This window comes from Rhamphochromis longiceps, linkage group LG14 (genome assembly GCF_057381845.1).
Source record: "Rhamphochromis longiceps isolate RC_006_pf linkage group LG14, R_longiceps_female_GT1.1, whole genome shotgun sequence".
Taxonomy (NCBI): Eukaryota; Metazoa; Chordata; class Actinopteri; order Cichliformes; family Cichlidae; genus Rhamphochromis; species Rhamphochromis longiceps.
In genome coordinates, this window is record NC_140570.1 from 33,373,686 (window position 1) to 33,392,262 (window position 18,577).

Here is an 18,577-nt window from a genome sequence, read left to right on the forward strand (position 1 = left end):
GCTTTTGATAAAATATTTATTTGCCTTCAGAAGCATATCGAATATTTATTTTGATTTATTTAGCAGTAGCCCCTTTTTTAAGAGACAATAAACTTAAAGCACATCATCTTTCCATGACAAATATTGTTCTTTATCCACCGATTAACTGGCTAATCACTCATTTAACCAACAGCACAGCTCTTCCGTATTCAACATATTACTTGTATGAACATACATCATTTCCTGTGTCTTCATTAAATGTGCCTATTTGCTGGAAAGAGCAGATGTCCTTAATAAATGGAGATTAGAATCATAAAAAATCATCAAAACGATTGGAATAATTTACAAGGTGAAACGCTTCCCTTACAGTCACAGTTTTCTTTTTTTATTTTGAAGAAAAAAAAAAGAATATCTGTTTTAAACTAATTCAAGAATTTCCTCTAGCTGTCATTTTATTAGTGGAACGTCAGTCTCACGCTCCTAATATTCCAACTTTAATTAAGTCTCTGGTGAGTTTCTTGGAAGAATCTCAAGTGTTCAAATCCAAACAGATGGCAAGCTATTTATTGCATACCTTATGCCACAGGTACAGTACTACACCCCACCACCAAACACTCAACAACTCTCCTCTTTCAACCCTCTCCTACCCCCCGCCCCAAAAGACTAACCAGAACAAGGCTGGCTTGTGTATTCTCGGGTGCCTGCATGATTTAAATTTCACCTAAATAATTCAGAAAAGTTTGTTGTAATTAAACCAAACGCACACACTCACGCACACACACATGCACACACACATGCACATGCAATATAGAATTAATCAACTGGCAGGCAGACAATCCCAGGGAAGGCTATTTAAAGATGCACCACAGAGAATGTGAGTCAGTGTGGATGAATGAGTTTAAAATACAGTGGGTAGCCCTGTTTCAGTCATCAATCCATGGACCTGCATGTGGCCTGATTCGCACAGCAGAGCTACTGCCTCACAAAGTGGAAGCCCTCATGCAGCAAACAAGGGAATTGTGTCTGACTGTACACATTCATCTAGACTAATGGCATGGTGATGCATCTGGGGGGATACACAAGCTCATGTTCTTTGTTCCAGATCATTTGACTCCTTCTAACTTCCACTCGGCCCTGTCACAACTAGAAGCGTGAGTGATCTGTTTAATCTCATCAAATATGATTAGGCATAACACATCTCAAGACAATATCCCATAGCTCTCCGATGCAGTACAGATACTCATGAGGTGCAAACGTTAAGTGAAATGGGGCTACAGGAAGCCTCAGCTGTGCTCAACCTGTACTCCCTTTATATTTACAAAAACAACACAAACCTGTTTATAGATATGTGAGAAAACCTTAAAATAATCTAGCTGTGGGTATTTTGACAAATCCATAATGTTCTAGGAGATTACCGGTAACTACAGTTTGTATCGTTGTGAGAATTTTCTGCAATGGGCCATTTTCCAAGGTAGCAGCAGTGCTGTAAACATGCTATTATGATTCTTCCCGATTCTCCATTAGAGTGAGCTGTCAATCAAAGACAAAATCCATTTGCACAAACAATGCAATCCCAGGCTTCTATGGCCAGTGATAACAGAGTTTCTATTCAAAGGACTGAAAATAAAAAGCAGAATATTGAAAAATATCCTGCTTTTCATCTTTTATACCAAACCTTTAGCTGCAGGGCAACAATTATAAGCTAACTCTTCCACACCGTTTGTGCTACAAAGCAATATGAGAGATGTCACAGTTAAAGTATCTGTAAGTACAGCACTGACTAAATGTTTGCATGAATCAGCAGGCTACTTTGCAGAATCACTAATACCTTTTAAATCTGTAATTAAAAACATGATCCAGAGGACAAACACTTCTCCATCACCTCTGTTAAGCATACTGCACCACACCCCATCTTTGAAATCCTTTTATCCTTTTGCTTCCTACGCAAATCGCCCTGTGAATTACACAAGGCAATTTACATGCTTGGATAGTGAAAACAAGTGAAAGAACTGTTATTTTTGCATAAAACGTTGTACTGTTAATCCAAGAGAAGGACCATTATTTGTGCTATGGTTGGAGGGCTTTTTATGCCCCTTGTTTCAATGGTTCTGCCAGTTGTCACTAATCTACAGCAGAATTGTGTAATGAAAAGGAAAAAAACAACAACAAAAAAATATGTTGACAGCAGCGGGGCTCATGTTTTTGTAAAAACTTTACTTTTCTTCCAGAGCCTTGATAATAAAACTCGAAAAAAAAAAGAGAAGCTTAACACTCATGAATAACACACAAATGCACAAATGAAACTTGTAATGACTATTAACTAAAGGAATAACTTTTGACATTTAAAATCAGTATGTAGGCCCAATGTGTTTAAGTGTTGTGTTTTTAAGATATCCGTTTGTCCCTGAAGAATTTTGTCAGACACTTCTGTTCTGCTATGATAAGCGCTTATTGTGAGCTGATATGGACCCTGGCTACAGGGTACAGTGGGGATCAGTTTCTTCAGTTTAGTAAGACTTACAAGGCCTCCTCAGAGGTCATGCTGTGATTGTTACATTGCCCAGGGTATGGGTCTCGCATTTCAAGGGTAAAGCGAAAATCCATTTCCCAACTCACAATTTACTATTACACATAAATGTTTGCCTTCTTGATATCCAGTTACTAAATGATGATGGATTTTTAGCATTATTTTCTGCCAGGCATTATTCAAGACAGTCTATCTCAATTTACATAGCTTAATGAAGCACTGAGCTTTTAATAATGTGAAGGGGTGCAATAGTGGGAGCTGATGTTTATTTGAACTGGCTGGGCTTTTGGTGGTAATGATTATGAAGTGAGCATTGGGAACCGTCTGTGTGCGAGGAGAGGGGGAGCCGGGCGTTGTGTGAAGCAGGCAGATGGTTGGTCGGACAGTGTGTTGATAATAGCAACATTAGTCTGCTGGGAAGCAACATTATGCTCAAGGTCAATGGGAGCTAAAGAATAGAGGATCGTAATGACTTGGGTCCTGTGTCCTGGAACGAGATCTCCCTTTAAGGATGCTGAGACATTTAATATGAGCTCAGTAATCTGTGCAAGGCTATCGTCTCGTCCTCACATTTCAAGAGTACATCTGTGTCACTGAAGCAGTGATAATGGACCATTAAAGGTGTCTTCTTGTATTTTTCTAAATTGCTACGGCACGCTGTCTGTTATATATTACTAAATGTAGGCTATGAAAATGAAAATTTGTTTCAGTGTAGATTTGGTAGGGTGCTGAATTTTTAATTCTCATCTGCAGATATACATTGAGCCATATTTAAATAAATAATATGGATATATGTAATAATATATGTTGCTTATATTCAGGGTATTTCAAAGGCATATCATTTGGTTTCATGTATATCATAGTAAATATTTATCCCACAGAAATGACTGTTTCCAGTAATTAAGTGAACATGAATGGCGGTAACGCACATCAATCAATCAGTTAATATATCTGTGATTTATACGACTCTTCTATGTTTCACAAAAGTAAACACAACATCTGCGGCACATGCTTTAACTCTACAATTGTCTCAACTGTAACAGCTTCTTAAAACTAGGAAAAAAAAGAATATTTATTTCGTTTTTCTCTGGCTACTGGCTTAAATAAAGTTTCATCTCAAGTATTAGAATTTTTCTTCACTTTTAAAGCAATCAACTGCATTTCAGCATCCTTGACCGAACCCAACCTACTTCTTGTCTAATTTGTTAAAACAAGGGCAACAGCAGCCTGCTGTGTGGGTGTCTGCGAGTAGCTTCCTGAAGCCACTTGAAGCATAACAAACTCAGGTCCACTGAGACACGGAGGAATTTGGGAAGACTTAAGTGTTCCTTTTGTCGCCCTGTATTAATGCACAAATCATGAGTTGAAGCTAAATGCCTCGGGCAATCTTCCCGAGGAGCTTCATGGACTTTTAATCTTTCTACAAGTCAGACACTTTGCATATATTATTAACACTAAAGGCAAGTAATACTTAACAGTTACTATAGTAGTATAGAATATCAATTATAGTGCAACTTAAGTCACAGCACTGCCTACCACATATGCTTCTCTCGCTCAGCGGCAGCTACGTGGACTGATTCACTGAGTGCAGGTAATAGCGCTCCAACTCATCACGGCAAGGCGCTTCAAGGTGCAAATTTAGTAACAACAAAAGGACATCTTTCAAGTTGTTCATTTTTTAATCCGCACTTCATCTCTCTTTTTTCGCATCTTTTTTTTTTTTTCATTTTACAGTGGCATAGTTGAAAAATGAATATTCAATACTGTGAAAAAAAGCAAACCTCACACATCCCCCATAAAAAGCAAATTAATTACAGCAATTTAAATCTGTACAAAATGAGTTATTTATAGCATCATACTGAACTAACAAAATAACATGTATGAGCATTGGCAATGTGGTTCAATGTCTTTGATACAGTGATTATATACAGTGAGGGGATGTTTGATTCACCAATGCCTAAACATGTCATTAGTACTGTTTGCAGCAAACTCAAAGGCCATAACGGTGATCCTTGTATTGTTCTTTTATGAGAACTTACAGAAATAAAAATGGAAAAGTTAATGTCAGACAACTACTTCATAATAACAGCAATAATATCAATCAATATAGTATCATATAAGAAAGTCAATCAGCCATAATAATAATAAATACATATATTTTTACCCAGATTTTTTTTTGTAACATTTTAAGCATTTCATTAGAATCCCTGTTTGAAGAAATCTTCAAAAATGTGAAAACGCTGTCCTCGAAGTGACTGGAACTCATATGACCTGAAATTAAAGGCTATAACCAGAGTTTTTCTTCCTTTTACTAAAATTGAATACTTACATATTATTTACATGCCTTCGGGCAAAACAAAATTGGAAAGAAATGGAAAAACATGAAAGATCTGTGAAGTACCGTTAAATGCTGTATATGCTAATATACAAACTGCAATGTGTCAGGGATCCCAAGATTCAACAATATTGGTCACTAATATTCACGTTAGCAAAGTATTTTACAGCAATATCCACACATTTAGCATAGTTGTTCAATAAAACTCAACATAAATAATGAACCGACACAAGGTTCCACTCATTCAGTTTGGATATTACAACAAATCGCCAACAAAAAGGAAACGTTTTTCATCCACAACAATAACTGCGATTGAACTGAAGTCTTCTTCACATGTCTGACACCATCTCTCCATCTAGACTCATATTGAATCCTGAGACAAAAAGCAGTTGATGTTTTTTCCCCTCTGTAATAGTCCTCAGACTTTGTGCTTTAATTTTCTAACTTGTTCTTTGTTGGTTATAAATCAACAGTGTAACAAAAAGGGAAAAAAAAAATCAGTGCAGGAATATACAGACAATGCTAAGAGGGCGATTATTTCATCTCGAGACAATCACTCAGATTGTGCTTCTGCTTTGTGTTTGTTAAAGTATCTGATCTGTTTTAAGATGCTCTAAACGTGTGCGGCATGTCTGAGGAGGGTTAGCTCCGGGAAACATCCAAGCCAATCATGTAATCCTTAAAAACTGATGTATTTAACATATTTTGCTCCTACAGAAAAACCTTTTCAAATGCTGAGAGTTGAGTTGGAGAACAAAATTACTGTTGTTACTTCTGAATTTTAAAAATCTGCAAAAGGTTGTATAACAGGTAACGTAAGAAAGAGTAGAGAAAAATACAGGCAATGAAAGAAATGCAGAAGAATGTACAGCATTTAGGCACAGAAAAACTGAAAAGGACATAATCCAATTGTACATGGATTATATTACAAAAGACGAAGGCTATTTTGTTAGTGAATGCTTTGAAAACAAGCATATCTAAGCATGATTGCTTTCTAAAAAAGACAGAACAATAAATTAAAAAAGACAATGCAGTGAGTCTGAGACAGCTTAAAATTGCACGTCTGCTGTCAAAGGTTGTCATGAAATGAAAGAAGTGAGGAAAAAGAAGTCTAAATAAAGTACTCTTTCTTTTCTTCTGCATGCACATGGTTTCCTTCAGCATTGATGATGGCTGTGTCAGCGTCAGGGGCGTCCTCTGCTCCTTTGGCCTCGTGTGTTAGATATGTCCCTGCAGACATAAAAAGCAAGTTATCCACCAGCTAGAGAGTGCAAGACATATTCATTTACTGCAAACAAGCAAAGTGATATTCAGAGCAGTTCAGGAGACCTCTTTTACCTTTATGTCTGGCCAGATATCGTCCAAGGACTATTATCAAACACAAGGTGATGAAGACCACGACTGCAACAACTCCGCCGATTAAAGCGTGGTCAGGTCCATGCTGTCCTAAAGCATTAGGATCTGAAACACAACAGATAGAGAGAGGAGATGAGAAAAAGTGGAGGAATGATAACTTAACAACTGGAAGCTTCTACTGTCAATGCAGCTGTAGGTGTTTATTAAACAGCATTAAAGGTATTTTGCTGCAAATAACCTGAAAAAATCCAGATGTTGCTTTTACACTTGTGAACAAAGCACAAGAGTAGCAGATGAGCTTCTGTCAGATTTAGAACAACCTGAAACGACTGCTTTGAAGTACCTGAACAGTTGTTAAAAAAAGAAAAAAAGTAATCTTAGGAAATACCACAAATCTCTATACAATTAAAAAGCTTGGCATTATCCTCCTTTTTTCTGTCTTTCATGTTTCTGTTTTCCTAGCACTACTTTCATAATGCTCAGGACTAGGTTTTTAAATAAGCGTTATTTAACACTGTGCATCCTCTGGGCAGAAAGCAGACAGAGGGTTTCCCAGGCAGGAGCATGCCTTTGTGCCGGTCCTGTGATAAACTGTGAGTGGCTGTGTCTTTACTGTGCACCTTGTGTGCTCTCATTATCTCAGGCTGATGAATGGTTATGGCTTGTGCTCGGTTTTCCAAAGTGACCCTGGGAAATGATTGCGGCGATGTTTCTACAAACCTTGTTATACTCTGCTGGTAACGAATGCAACCCTCATTTTTAAAATCCCAGCGTGCGGGACGTTCAAAAAAAAAAGAGGGATGAAGCTGTGCAACATGCAGTTTATTAAACTCCATGCAGAATAGACAACCACGATTGTTTCATCAACTCACAAGCAGGCACTGCAAACTCTGAATTTTCTTTTTTTTTTTTGATCTGAATTAACTGAATTTGGTTGCATGTTAATGGATAGAATGATCTGTACAGCACTGTCAGCAAGGAGCATAAGGAATCTTTTATATCACACTTGGCTGGTGCATTTTTAACAGAATTTGGTACTGATTGTGTAGATACAGTAGTTACTGCTCTGGAACAAACTAAAATAAAGCAGCATAAAAGATAAGATAGGATGTAAGTTGCTACATTCAACAACAAAAGGTCATTTCAAGAGCACACAGGGACAAGAGTAATTTCGTCGGTCATATTTTGCCTGATCTGATGTTCAGTTACATTAAGAGAGATAAGTTGTTTTAATCATGTTGCATTAATTAGACACAATCCCACTCAAAATGTCTTACAAAGAAAAATAACTAAATTCCTGCAAACAGAAATTCTGCACTTAGATCAAATCTACAAATAATGGTGAACAAATACTTTTCAAGAGCTCTGTGATCAGATATTTGAAAGATAATTTTTGACTTTGATTTACTGTAACCACAGGATCATATACATAGATACTGTCACAAATACAATCTTCAGCAGAGGTCCTTTGAGAACCATCTATTTCAGTGGCAAAGACAAAGCAAAATAGAAACATATTGTGTGATAACTTATGCAGCCTGTGACATGGCTGGAGAGAAAACGACTGAGCGAGCATCCATGCATGGTGATGATTTGGCTCATGCTGGGTGAGGCCGTGATGTGTCTTGACCCAGAGCCAGATCCAGATCACACACTCTAAATCTGGCTTGAAATGATCATCTACTGGGATATTTACCTGTTGTAGGCCCTGGAAAGTCTTTGGCTGTTGCCATGGTTGAAGACAGTGACAGCAGTAAGGGAAGACGAGGGGAACAACACCGTGATAAAAAAGGTGACCACAAAGTTCAAAGGAAAACACAAAGAGATTTCCATGGTTCTGGTTTACTTGACAGTGTGCAGGTATGCACAGCTTGCTGTCACATGAGCCAAATACATGCCTAACTGGACTTGCTATAAATGTTGATTTAGAGAGCAGCACAAGAAAGTTGTATACGTATAGAGTTAGTGCGTAGTTTCTTAATTGGTCAAATACTATCTCACTAACCTCCACAAGTATTCAGATGGTTTGGGTATTTTAAGTTAACTGGTACCTGTTTAATAATTCGTCTACATTGGAGCATATTGCTCTTTTTTTCCTGCTTATACATTACAAATAAAATTCTACTACCCAGGACTCTTTATGGCAGGCATATGCAGAATATTTGAGAGACAAATATGTCAAAACCTGTGCCAAAAACCCAAACCATCTGAATGCATAGAGCAGTAGAGATACATGGAAAAACAAATTCTTTTGTACTGCGTGCCATTGTGTTAATACTGAGGGAACTTGAATCTGCTTTAAACGTTCAAACATCACCTAAATGTTTTAAATCATACACACACATTGTGTTTGTGTGTGTGTGGCTGTGTGATTAATATTCTGGTTACTATATAAGGCTCCTTATCCCTCCTTTTTTTAGCACATGCTGTCATTACACATTCTTGCCAGTTTTAAGCTGTTCCACTGACCAAAAATTGCGTTTGCAAAGGTACTGCCAGGGGATAAATATGGAGCAAATATTTTACAAGGAAGAAAATATTAGTCAAAGTTAAAAACGATGTGTTTTTGCAGGAACATAATATAACCTTTGTTTGTTTACAAGAAAATTTAATCGGCACCTTTAATGCGAGTTATTACCAAAACAAAGCACAGCCTAAGTCTAAGTAATGTTTGCAGTTTCTCATCCAACAAACTTGTTTTTTCTTTTAATGCAGCCATGTTTTACCTGCAGACAGCTCTTGTGCTTCAGTATGTCAAAGTCATAATACACAAACACTGCAACAGTAATTCCATTAGGAGAGACAGAGTGAAATAGTGACATGAAGCATGTGGTTTTGCTGAACATTGTTATTAATTATCATTAAGATAATTGCATGTGTTCATTTTCAGCCCAAGAACAAAAGTATGAACACTGTCATGTTTCCTTTTTGGACTTTTATGTATGCAGTGGTTTACCAGCAGTAACTCCACAATGGGGTTTGTTATTTTTACAATATCTGCATAACATCAGCTATCAATAACAGAATTAATCACATGCAGTAATAAAAATGATCCATATGTAACAGCGTTGTTAGAAAAAAACAAACAAATAGAAAGTGAAAAGGATACTGAATTCATCAAATGAAACAATCTTACTTTCTAGCTCAAAGCCTGGTTTTGAGCTCATCAATCATCAGCCGTGTGTTCATTGTCACGTTTGTGAGTGCGTGGAGCACGGGGGAGGCGGGGCCACGCAGCGGGTGCAAGTGAACGCAGCTGTGACTGCCTATGCTTAATGTGGCAATGTAGGCATTAGAAGACTGCAAGGATTGAGGCTAGAGAGGGAGGCACGAAGGCGATGACGTCTGCTAAGCAAAAATAGGAACAACTGGAAGCGAAAACAAACCACTCTGAGGAGCACAGGCGTCGGTGTGAGAAACTGACAGGACAGTCACATAGCCCCGGTGATTTACTGTGTGTGGCTGGTGCAGCTTAATTCATGACTTTACTTCACCTTAGTAAATACAAGCGAAAAGAAGAAGAAGAAGAAAACAATGAACTGACGTTAAAATACAAGGGCTGCACAATGAATCAAGCTCTGAATCAGTAAAGTCTTTCAGCAGTATCACCCCGTAAAAGATGAGTCACGCATGAAGGAGTCGAAGGACTTTTACATCTGTTAAAATTTCAAGCAACTGATGATTGGCTGGTAAATAGAGCACACACAGGAAAAGTGAAACTTACAATGTATCATGCTTGTTGAGGTGAAAATGTACAATCAATCACAATGAAATGTGAGAGAAACAGGCATGAGTGAGTCTGCAGCTTCACAGATGTATGCAGACTCTATTTAATTAAACTAGTATCTGTTACTACCGCTCTGTCATCTAATACAGTGTTTCTTTTTCTTTATTTATTGCAGTATATTAAAGGATATAATTGCAGTCTGTGATATATTGCTTCAGACCGATGACATTTATGGCTTCTCATCTCTCTTGTCATTAGCAAATTAGATTTAGAGGCTGAGACGATCCAAAGAGACCTGGTAAGTATCCAGCCAGACACATTGTAGCCCTGAAAAATGACTGTCATCATCGGTGGAAATGAGCCCGTCTCACGCATCTTTTTACCTGCTCAACTCAATTTCTCAATCCTCCCTACCAGAACCTTTGTATTTAGTAAAAGATGGATGCTGAGGGTTATCGCATCTGTTATTTCCTAAGCCAGTATTACAAAAGCTAGAAACCCTCTGGGTATGTATAATTCTAAACACCTGGGTTAGTTCAACAAATTTCTCTTTTTTCTGGTTTGAAATAAATAAAAAAAACATCTTATGCGAGGAAGGAAACCTTAGATCAGCACATGGTGTCTAGATATGACAGGGTGATACAGTGATCTACACTAGGCTAGCATCACTGCCTACCCCTGTTCAATGAACATGCTGAAAGGGGAGAACAAGATAACAAAAGCTGAAAAGACCAATGTGTCATCCTTTTCTTTTCATATTTCCCAATGAAGAGCTTTCTTTTCCCCCAAAGCCTTTGCTTTTAAAAATCACACAGAAAAGCTGCCGTACATCCACTAACTGCTCGGGAGTTGAATAAGTCTGTGCTGCGATAAGTCGTTCACAAACAAACTACAATCTCCTCTCCAGTGGCACTGTTTAGCTGGCAAAAGTGGAAACAAATAAATCCATGTTGAATTGCAATATTCTGCTCTTGTTTCTGCCTTTTTTATTTTTTTATTTTTAGCCGTATTTGATAAATGTTACAAACATGCGCTGCAGAGGCCTTAACGAACCATTTTCTGGACCATGTCGTCTTTATTCTCTCAACCCCTTCACTGTCTCAGGATTAACTTATCTCTCCTCCAGGCTGTACTTGGAAGCTAAATTCTGCATCCTTAACACTTTTTTTCTGTTTCCTCACAGGAAGAGTCCAGAAGCTAAACCCACGCCGTGATAAGTAGTGAGGTAAACTGTGTTATCCTGCATAGTGCCAAGGCGAAATTTGAAAGTGGATTCTTGAGTACATGGAGTGGAAAACTGCATGACTACAGATCTCTGTGCTGCACGATATGTATTATTCTTATAAAGAAAATATATATTTGAACTGCAAATTGATGATATTTAAACAGACTTAACTTATCATTCTTATTATGCCACCTTTGTGTCAAATAATACCGTTTAGCTGTTGCAAGTCACAATCTACTCTCTTCTGCACCATCTTTTATTGCTAATTGGCAGAAATATAAAACCCCCATATAGCAAGTTTTTTTCTTATATAATAATAAATATTTTATCTCATTTACTACAAACACATGTCTCACTTTAGAGCTGTCTCACAAACTAAAAAGCCAACATGCTGATGAGGATGTGCAGGTTGTCATTTGAAGACGGTGTGTCATCTGCGAATGACAACTGATGATCCAGATGGAAGCAGAATGTAAAGTGTCGTGTTGACCTTATACATCAGTGTGTTTTCACATAATTAAATTTCCTTCTCTGTTGTGAGCTACCATCAGTTTTCTAATGAAATATACAGACATCTTAGCTGAGCAACTTTGGTGAGTCATTTTATTCATGGTTGTAGACTTAATGGCCATGTTAGAATACACTGAAATCATTGAACCCAATGGCTGTGTTGAATGTTAAAACTGTATATTTGCCAGCCATTATATCGCCAACATATGTTGCAGTAGTAATAGTAGTTAAAACGTGTGGTTAAAGTGTCTGAAATATTAAAACCAATTTAATCTAGATGGCATTCAAATTAATGCCAAACATTATTCAGGGAAATCTGATTTTTATTTATTTATTTATTTATTTATTTTTGATGAAAAAGATCTGAAACATGTTTACCCATTTATGCTTATCCAAATATCCATTCATTAAGTCTATCTGCTTATCGTTCAAAGAGATGTGTGGGTGTGGAGACCTTGATAGCTGAAATTCATAAATTATTAATCAATGACTGTTAAATGATTGAAGTGAAGTTACCTTCCCATAAACTCCTTACCTAAAGTGTCTCCACTTTGAACAACTGATTATCTGATATTGCAAAGATGATCAATTTATTGATTTCCCTGTATTGAAAAATCGTTCATATTTAAAACAGGTTGTTTTCAACAGTTACAGTTACCAGTTGACTCTCGCTTTTTTGACATGGACTGGGTTTGTATTTTTGTGATGAACACCATCTGCCTTTGAGTTTGAACACAACTGCCTGCAAAGCTTTGTAAGCAGCAACAAAGGGAAATGATAAAGCATAACAAAAAAAGCCCTTACTGAAGTACCCACCATATACAAACAGTATGTATTCAGCACTACTGGACCCCAGATGGTTGCTGGCCTCACACCGGTATGTGCCATTGTCTGTCTTGTTTAGCGTAGTGATGGTAAGTTCCCTTCCCTCCACAATCATACGCTCAATGTCTGGCAGCTCTCCTCCATCTTTAGACCACTCCACTGGCTCAGGTCTGGGAAAGAATTTGAGAAAATGTATTTAACTGCAACTGAATAAACTGCTGTGATAAAAAAAACAACAATAACAAACCATAATGAATTTGATTTCACTTCAATTCATTTTCACAAGTCATCTCAAGGCACAAAACAAATTACATTTAGGTGCAATTTGCACTATTTGTGCTGATATGAAATTGAAGTTGTAAATGCTTTTCAACTTACATTGGGTTGCCTATGGAAACACACTCCAGTTTGAAGTATTGGCCTTCCTGTGGGATGATGAGTGAATGTGTGATCTCCAGATGGGGAGCATCTGCAAAGAGGAGACAAAAAAAGAAACACAAAAAAGTGGTTCTAACACAAAATGCAACAGTAGTTAGCTCTGTGCCTACTGAGCAGCTCTTAGCTATAGCCCATATCACTATTCTGTTTAGGCACTAATCCCTTACCTGCAAGATAATCCCATATTAATCCAGAACAAATGCAAGACTAAACCTGGACACATAACTGTAATCTCAATCCATGTATTTCGCTAATCTAAGCAATGCTAATCTACCCAGTTTTACAGGCTATGACCCCACTCACAGTGGACCTCCAGGACCTCGGTTGTCATGTAGGGTTTGGACAAAGACACATGCTCCACACTGCAGGTGTAGGCAACGCCGTCATCCCGCTTGTCCACCTGGAACTGAAGGCTACTCCTCACTGTGAATGACTTTCCTGTAGCGTTCACCTCCTTAGTGCCTGTGGGGAATCAGAATATGAACCAGGGTGAAATGTACTTGTGAATTATTTATAGTTTTGGGGAGCAGTTCTAGCTTTTGAGCAAGACTTTTACAGGAAAATTATTTTGGAGAAAGAAGCAGAGCAAAACAAAAATCATCTTGTAAATCTGAAAAACTGTGAAAAAAAAAAGAAAAATTTATTTCAAGATGTTGCTCTTCTGACATAGACAGCTGCAGTGTTGTTGTTGTTGTTTTTCTCTGCATCTCCTTTGAGGGAAAGAATCCTTAGCCTTTGAAAGTCAAGTCAAAGTAGAGTGAATAGTGAAGGGAGAGCAATATGAGAGTTGACTCGGTTGGTTGGGTGTGTTTGCTCCTCTAGGACCATCTCTCAGACATCCCAGCCAACACAAACAGGCATGCTCCCCCCTTCAGTAGTATGTGATAGATTTCCATAGTTTTAGTGACACTTCTTCTTTCTTTCTTTCTTTTTTGTCTTTTGTCATACCAAAACATTCGCCTTCAACTTATCTCAATTTGTTTTCATTTTTCCCCTGCCCTGTGATGTTGTCCTCATTAAGCTATGCCTTTTAACTTGTAATTGAAAGCCTTTCATTGCCGTTTGTGGCTACTCTCTTGTCAGCACTTAGTGTGGCACCTAGAATCTGCTGTACAAGGCTATTGGATCTAAACAAGACATTAGTTGACAATGGCCTCAGAAGGACTTTTCTTTGGAGATGCTCCCCCACTCACCCCTACCTCCTTGCATCCTCCTCACATTACATACTTCCAACCATCTCCCCCTGGACTGCCTGCCATCCACAGCAAACCAGAGTCAATCAATACATATGTGTGTGCTCACTCAGCTCCTTCAGAAACACACACCTACACACTGATATTGGTCTATTAAACACTAAAAGCTCCTTTCAGTGAAACCCAGATTACCCGTAGCGTCATCATTTTGGGTTAATCTATTCTGTTTGTGCCACACTACTCCATTTTTCATGAAATGGTCTGACAAAATCCTAATGTACTGCAGAGTAGCCTACAAATGTTAAAAAGTCAAACTTCAAAACTGAAATTAATAACGCTAAGAATAAGAATGCAAAGCACAGAGCAACAGAGTGCATCATAAATGTCAAGATTTTGAAAAAAAAAATAAATCCAAGCATCACATAGGATTTGAGCAAAGAGGAAAGTCGGAGGCCTTACATTTGAGAGTCAGATGCCTTGGATTTTGCCCTGGAGTACAGGAGGGGAAAGGGAAGCGCCTCTGTGGCATTAAGCGCAAATCTCTCCAGCTTTTTCTCTCATTCGTCAAGTCGCCTACAGCATCAGGGTTGCAACAGAGGAACTGTCAGTCTCTTTTAAGGCGGCTGCTAGCATTGCCAGAGAACACGCTAAGGTAGCTTTCGTAAGAATGGGAATGTGCCCAATTGTGCTTGCTTTGAACAAGTACCCCAAGAGGCCAGTAAAGCTGTATTCAGGCAACTGGAGGCACTCCTGTAAGCACCACCTCAGTGTCTGTTTTAACAAGAAAGTGTGTCGGTGACAGGATTCTGGTGTTTTTCTCTGACCTTAACTGATTTGCTGAGGTATATCTTGGAAAATTAAAGGCAGATGAACCTTGAACTTGGACTGATTTTGTCTTTTACTCTGTGACTACTTTTCTCTATTTAATTGCTAATGAAGTAATTTATAGTACTAACTCAAATTCAGCTTTTTTGGGGGGCTTTTGGAGTCATCATTTTATTTTGGTGTTTTCCTTTCTTCATTCTCATTCATTCTCCAAAATACTTCTTTCACTTCACTGTCACAGCTGTAATAGAGGCCTGAGATGACCAGGTATTCTTGTCTCTCCAGCAACTCCCTCCAGTTCCTTCGGAGGGAGCTAGTGAGTCTCAGGCTAGCTGGGAGTTCTAATCCCTTCTGCACGTCTCACATTGTCCCTGGGGCCTCCACCCAAGTGGCTATTCCCGATCCAAGTACTTTCTTGGATCCGAGCCTTGTTGTAGCAGAAAGGCTTGTGTGGTCTAGTGATCCTCAGTAGTGGGTTGTTGGGAAATGTTCTTGGTGGTGTCTCCCATGACACACAGGCCTGGGGCCAATATATAGACTTAGACAAACTTTAGTAAACCTTTAAATAAAGGAAGAATTTAAACTTTGACCTTGCCTAGAACAGATAAACTGTGACATTCCTCCAGAGCCAAATGCTTGCTACCTGAGTTACCCATTTTGCTCAAGCTTAGGATAGCAGTAAATAAGCTCCAACAATGGAAATGTAGAGAAGCCATGTGTGCCCACCAACCAGAAGTAACATGTCCTTTTTTTCGTATACATTATATTCATTGACACTACACAGTTTAATACCCACTGATTGATTACGTGTTTGTAATGTAATTTCACCTTACAAACTCTGTGTGGAGTTTGGATGTTCTCCCTGTGCCTGTGTTGATTCCGTTATCATGCTCTGGCTTCCTCTTGCAGTCCAAAGACAAGCATGTTAGGTCAACTGGTGATTCTAAATTGGAGTAGGTGTGCGTTGGTGTCACTGAACTTCCTGTCTTAGGTGTAGTCTACACAAGTAGTGCTCCATGACAGCTGAGTCTGTTCTGTACTGGATTATCTCGGTGTAAATAAGTGTATAATGTGGCTGCACTACTGGATCAAAGATCAATCAACAATTGGCCAAACATGAGCATTCATCCATCCATCTGTACATCTAACCAAATTCAAATTTTATTTGTCACACACACACACAACCATACACAGTATGACATGGGGGTGAAATGCTTGTAGCTGTACAATGCCCGACCATTAAATGACAGAAGAAAAGTTTTACAATATTTACAATTTACTACAAAAATTTACAAATTAACTTAGGAATTTACAGTAAAGAATGTGCAAATAGCAGAAGAGATTATAAAGATAAGGATTATAAATTATAGGAATTATAGGATTATAGGAAATGTGTGGTGGTGCGTGTGGTGACGTGTGTGAGAGTCCAGTCTTATAGTGACGTGTTTGGGAGAGTCCAGTCCTACACCTGGTTCAGGGCCCGAATAGCCTGGGGGAAGAAGCTCCTCCTCATTCTCTCTGTTTTGGCCTTAAGGGAGCGGAAGCGCTTCCCACACCTCAACAGTGAGAAGAGTCCATTGTTGGGATGGGAGAGGTCCATCATAATCTTCCTAGCTTTGGACTTGCACCGCTTGGTGTAGATGGACAGCAGGTCAGGGAGCTCTGATTGAATGATGCGTTCTGCCGAGCGCACCACCCTTTGCAGATCTCGTCTGTCCTGCTTGGTGCTGTTCCCAAACCAGGTGCAGATGTTTGACATCAGGACGCTCTCGATGGTGCAGGAGTAGAAGTTCTTGAGCACCTTCAGTGGCAGATGGAAGTCTCTAAGTCTTCTGAGGAAGAAGAGACGCTGACGGGCTTTCTTAACCAGGGTGTTGATGTGACAGGACCATGACAGGTCCTGAGTGATGTGGACACCCAGGTATCGGAAACTGTCCACTCTCTCCACTGGCGTGCCACTGATGATGAGGGGTTTGTAATTCCTCGCCTGCTTTGTAGTGAAGTCCACGATCAGCTCCTTAGTCTTGCTGACGTTTAGGAGGAGGTTATTCTCCTGGCACCAGGTCTCCAGGTTCCTAATCTCCTCCAGGTAGGCCGTCTCGATGTTGTCGGAGATCAGGCCCACAACAGCAGTGTCGTCAGCAAACTTGACAATGGAGGTGGTGTCGGATGTGGCTACACAGTCATAAGTGTACAGTGAGTACAGCAGGGGGCTTAAAACACAGCCCTGAGGCACTCCAGTGCTGAGTGAGATGGAGGGGGAGACTTGTTTTCCTACCCTCACTGATTGGGGTCTGTCTGTGAGGAAGTTGAGGATCCACTGACACAGTGATGAGCTGAGTCCTAGATCCGTCAACTTGGTGAAAAGCTTAGAGGGAATTATTGTGTTGAATGCTGAACTGTAGTCCACGAACAGCATCCTAACATAATTCCCTCTGCCAGTGTCCAGGTGACTCAGGGATGTGTGGAGCAGGTGAGATATGGCATCGTCTGTGGAACGATTAGTCCGGTAAGCAAACTGAAGTGAGTCGATGGTGGGAGGAAGTGAAGAAGTGATGTGATCTCTCATCAGTCTTTCAAAACACTTCATCACAATTGAAGTCAGTGCTACTGGACGGTAGTCATTGTGGCAAGCGGGCTGTTGTTTCTTTGGAACAGGGACAATAATGGACTGTTTGAAGCACGTGGGAATCACAGCTTGGGCCAGGGAGAGGTTGAAGATCTCCGTGAACACCGGTGCTAGTTGATCAGCGCAGGCTCTAAGGACCTGGCCAGGGATTGCATCTGGTCCTGCTGCCTTCCTGGTGTTCACCCTCCTGAAGGTGTTCCTCACGGCATGCTCTGTGATGACGAATGCATTTTCTTCACTGGTGCACTCCGAGCGCGCGCAGCCATTTGTTGTTTTAATTGCTGCGGCGTCGAAGTGAGCATAAAACGTGTTCAGCTCATCAGCCAGTGAAGCATCGGCATTCATCATTGAAGATGATGAATGCTGAGTTAGGGTGAAATTAAGTTATAAAATTTATAGTTAAAATGCACAAATAACAAATACTGGCCACAAATCAGTCTGTAGTGATTGTTGGTTTTACTTTTAATACTTTTACTAATTACATTCCTTTTACAGATTATTTTGTCACACTGTGTGCAAGACATGCGCTAAAAATATTATTAGGTAGTTTATATATTGATGCATTCAGCTATTTAGTGAATAGCACAGAACATATAGACAGAATATAGGTAGTCTTACAAGAGGAGGAGTGAGACAGTAGCTGGAAATTGGCTGGGAAGGGCACTGCAGCCGGCTGACAGCCAGTGATCCTCTAGCTCAGAGTGTAAATTCTGAGTGACTGGAAATGTGAGGGTGTTATGCTGTATTTTGGTTCCACCACACAACTGGGATAATTAGCTAAGGAGCTTTGTCTTTAAATGAGATTTTAATCTAATATCATAAGTGATTAAAAATGTAAAAACACCAATTAATATTAAAATTGGGGCAAAAAAAAATGTAGCCTGTTCTCAAGTCATCTCTCTTTAGATGGGTAGGTATACGTACTATATCCTTTTACATTCTGACGAGCAGAGATGGGCAGCAACACATTACAAGTAATCTGATTACTTTTTCGAGTAATGAGTAATG

The 18,577-nt window shown here is 39.2% G+C and overlaps 1 protein-coding gene across 4 annotated transcripts in view; it reads right to left on the reverse strand.

The window, feature by feature from the left end:
- Positions 1-4,195: 4,195 nt before the first annotated feature.
- LOC146654485 (cell adhesion molecule 2-like) overlaps positions 4,196-18,577 on the reverse strand; it is a 182,637-nt gene continuing 168,255 nt past the window's right edge. For all 4 annotated transcript variants that reach the window (XM_085380980.1, XM_085380981.1, XM_085380979.1 and 1 more), the window contains 5 exons: positions 13,226-13,384; positions 12,863-12,953; positions 12,476-12,654; positions 6,180-6,302; positions 4,196-6,071 (listed from right to left, as the gene is read on the reverse strand). In XM_085380980.1, coding sequence (XP_085237106.1) covers positions 5,953-6,071; positions 6,180-6,302; positions 12,476-12,654; positions 12,863-12,953; positions 13,226-13,384 — 671 coding nt within the window. In that variant the 3' untranslated portion in view covers positions 4,196-5,952. The remainder of the gene's footprint in view (positions 6,072-6,179; positions 6,303-12,475; positions 12,655-12,862; positions 12,954-13,225; positions 13,385-18,577) is intronic.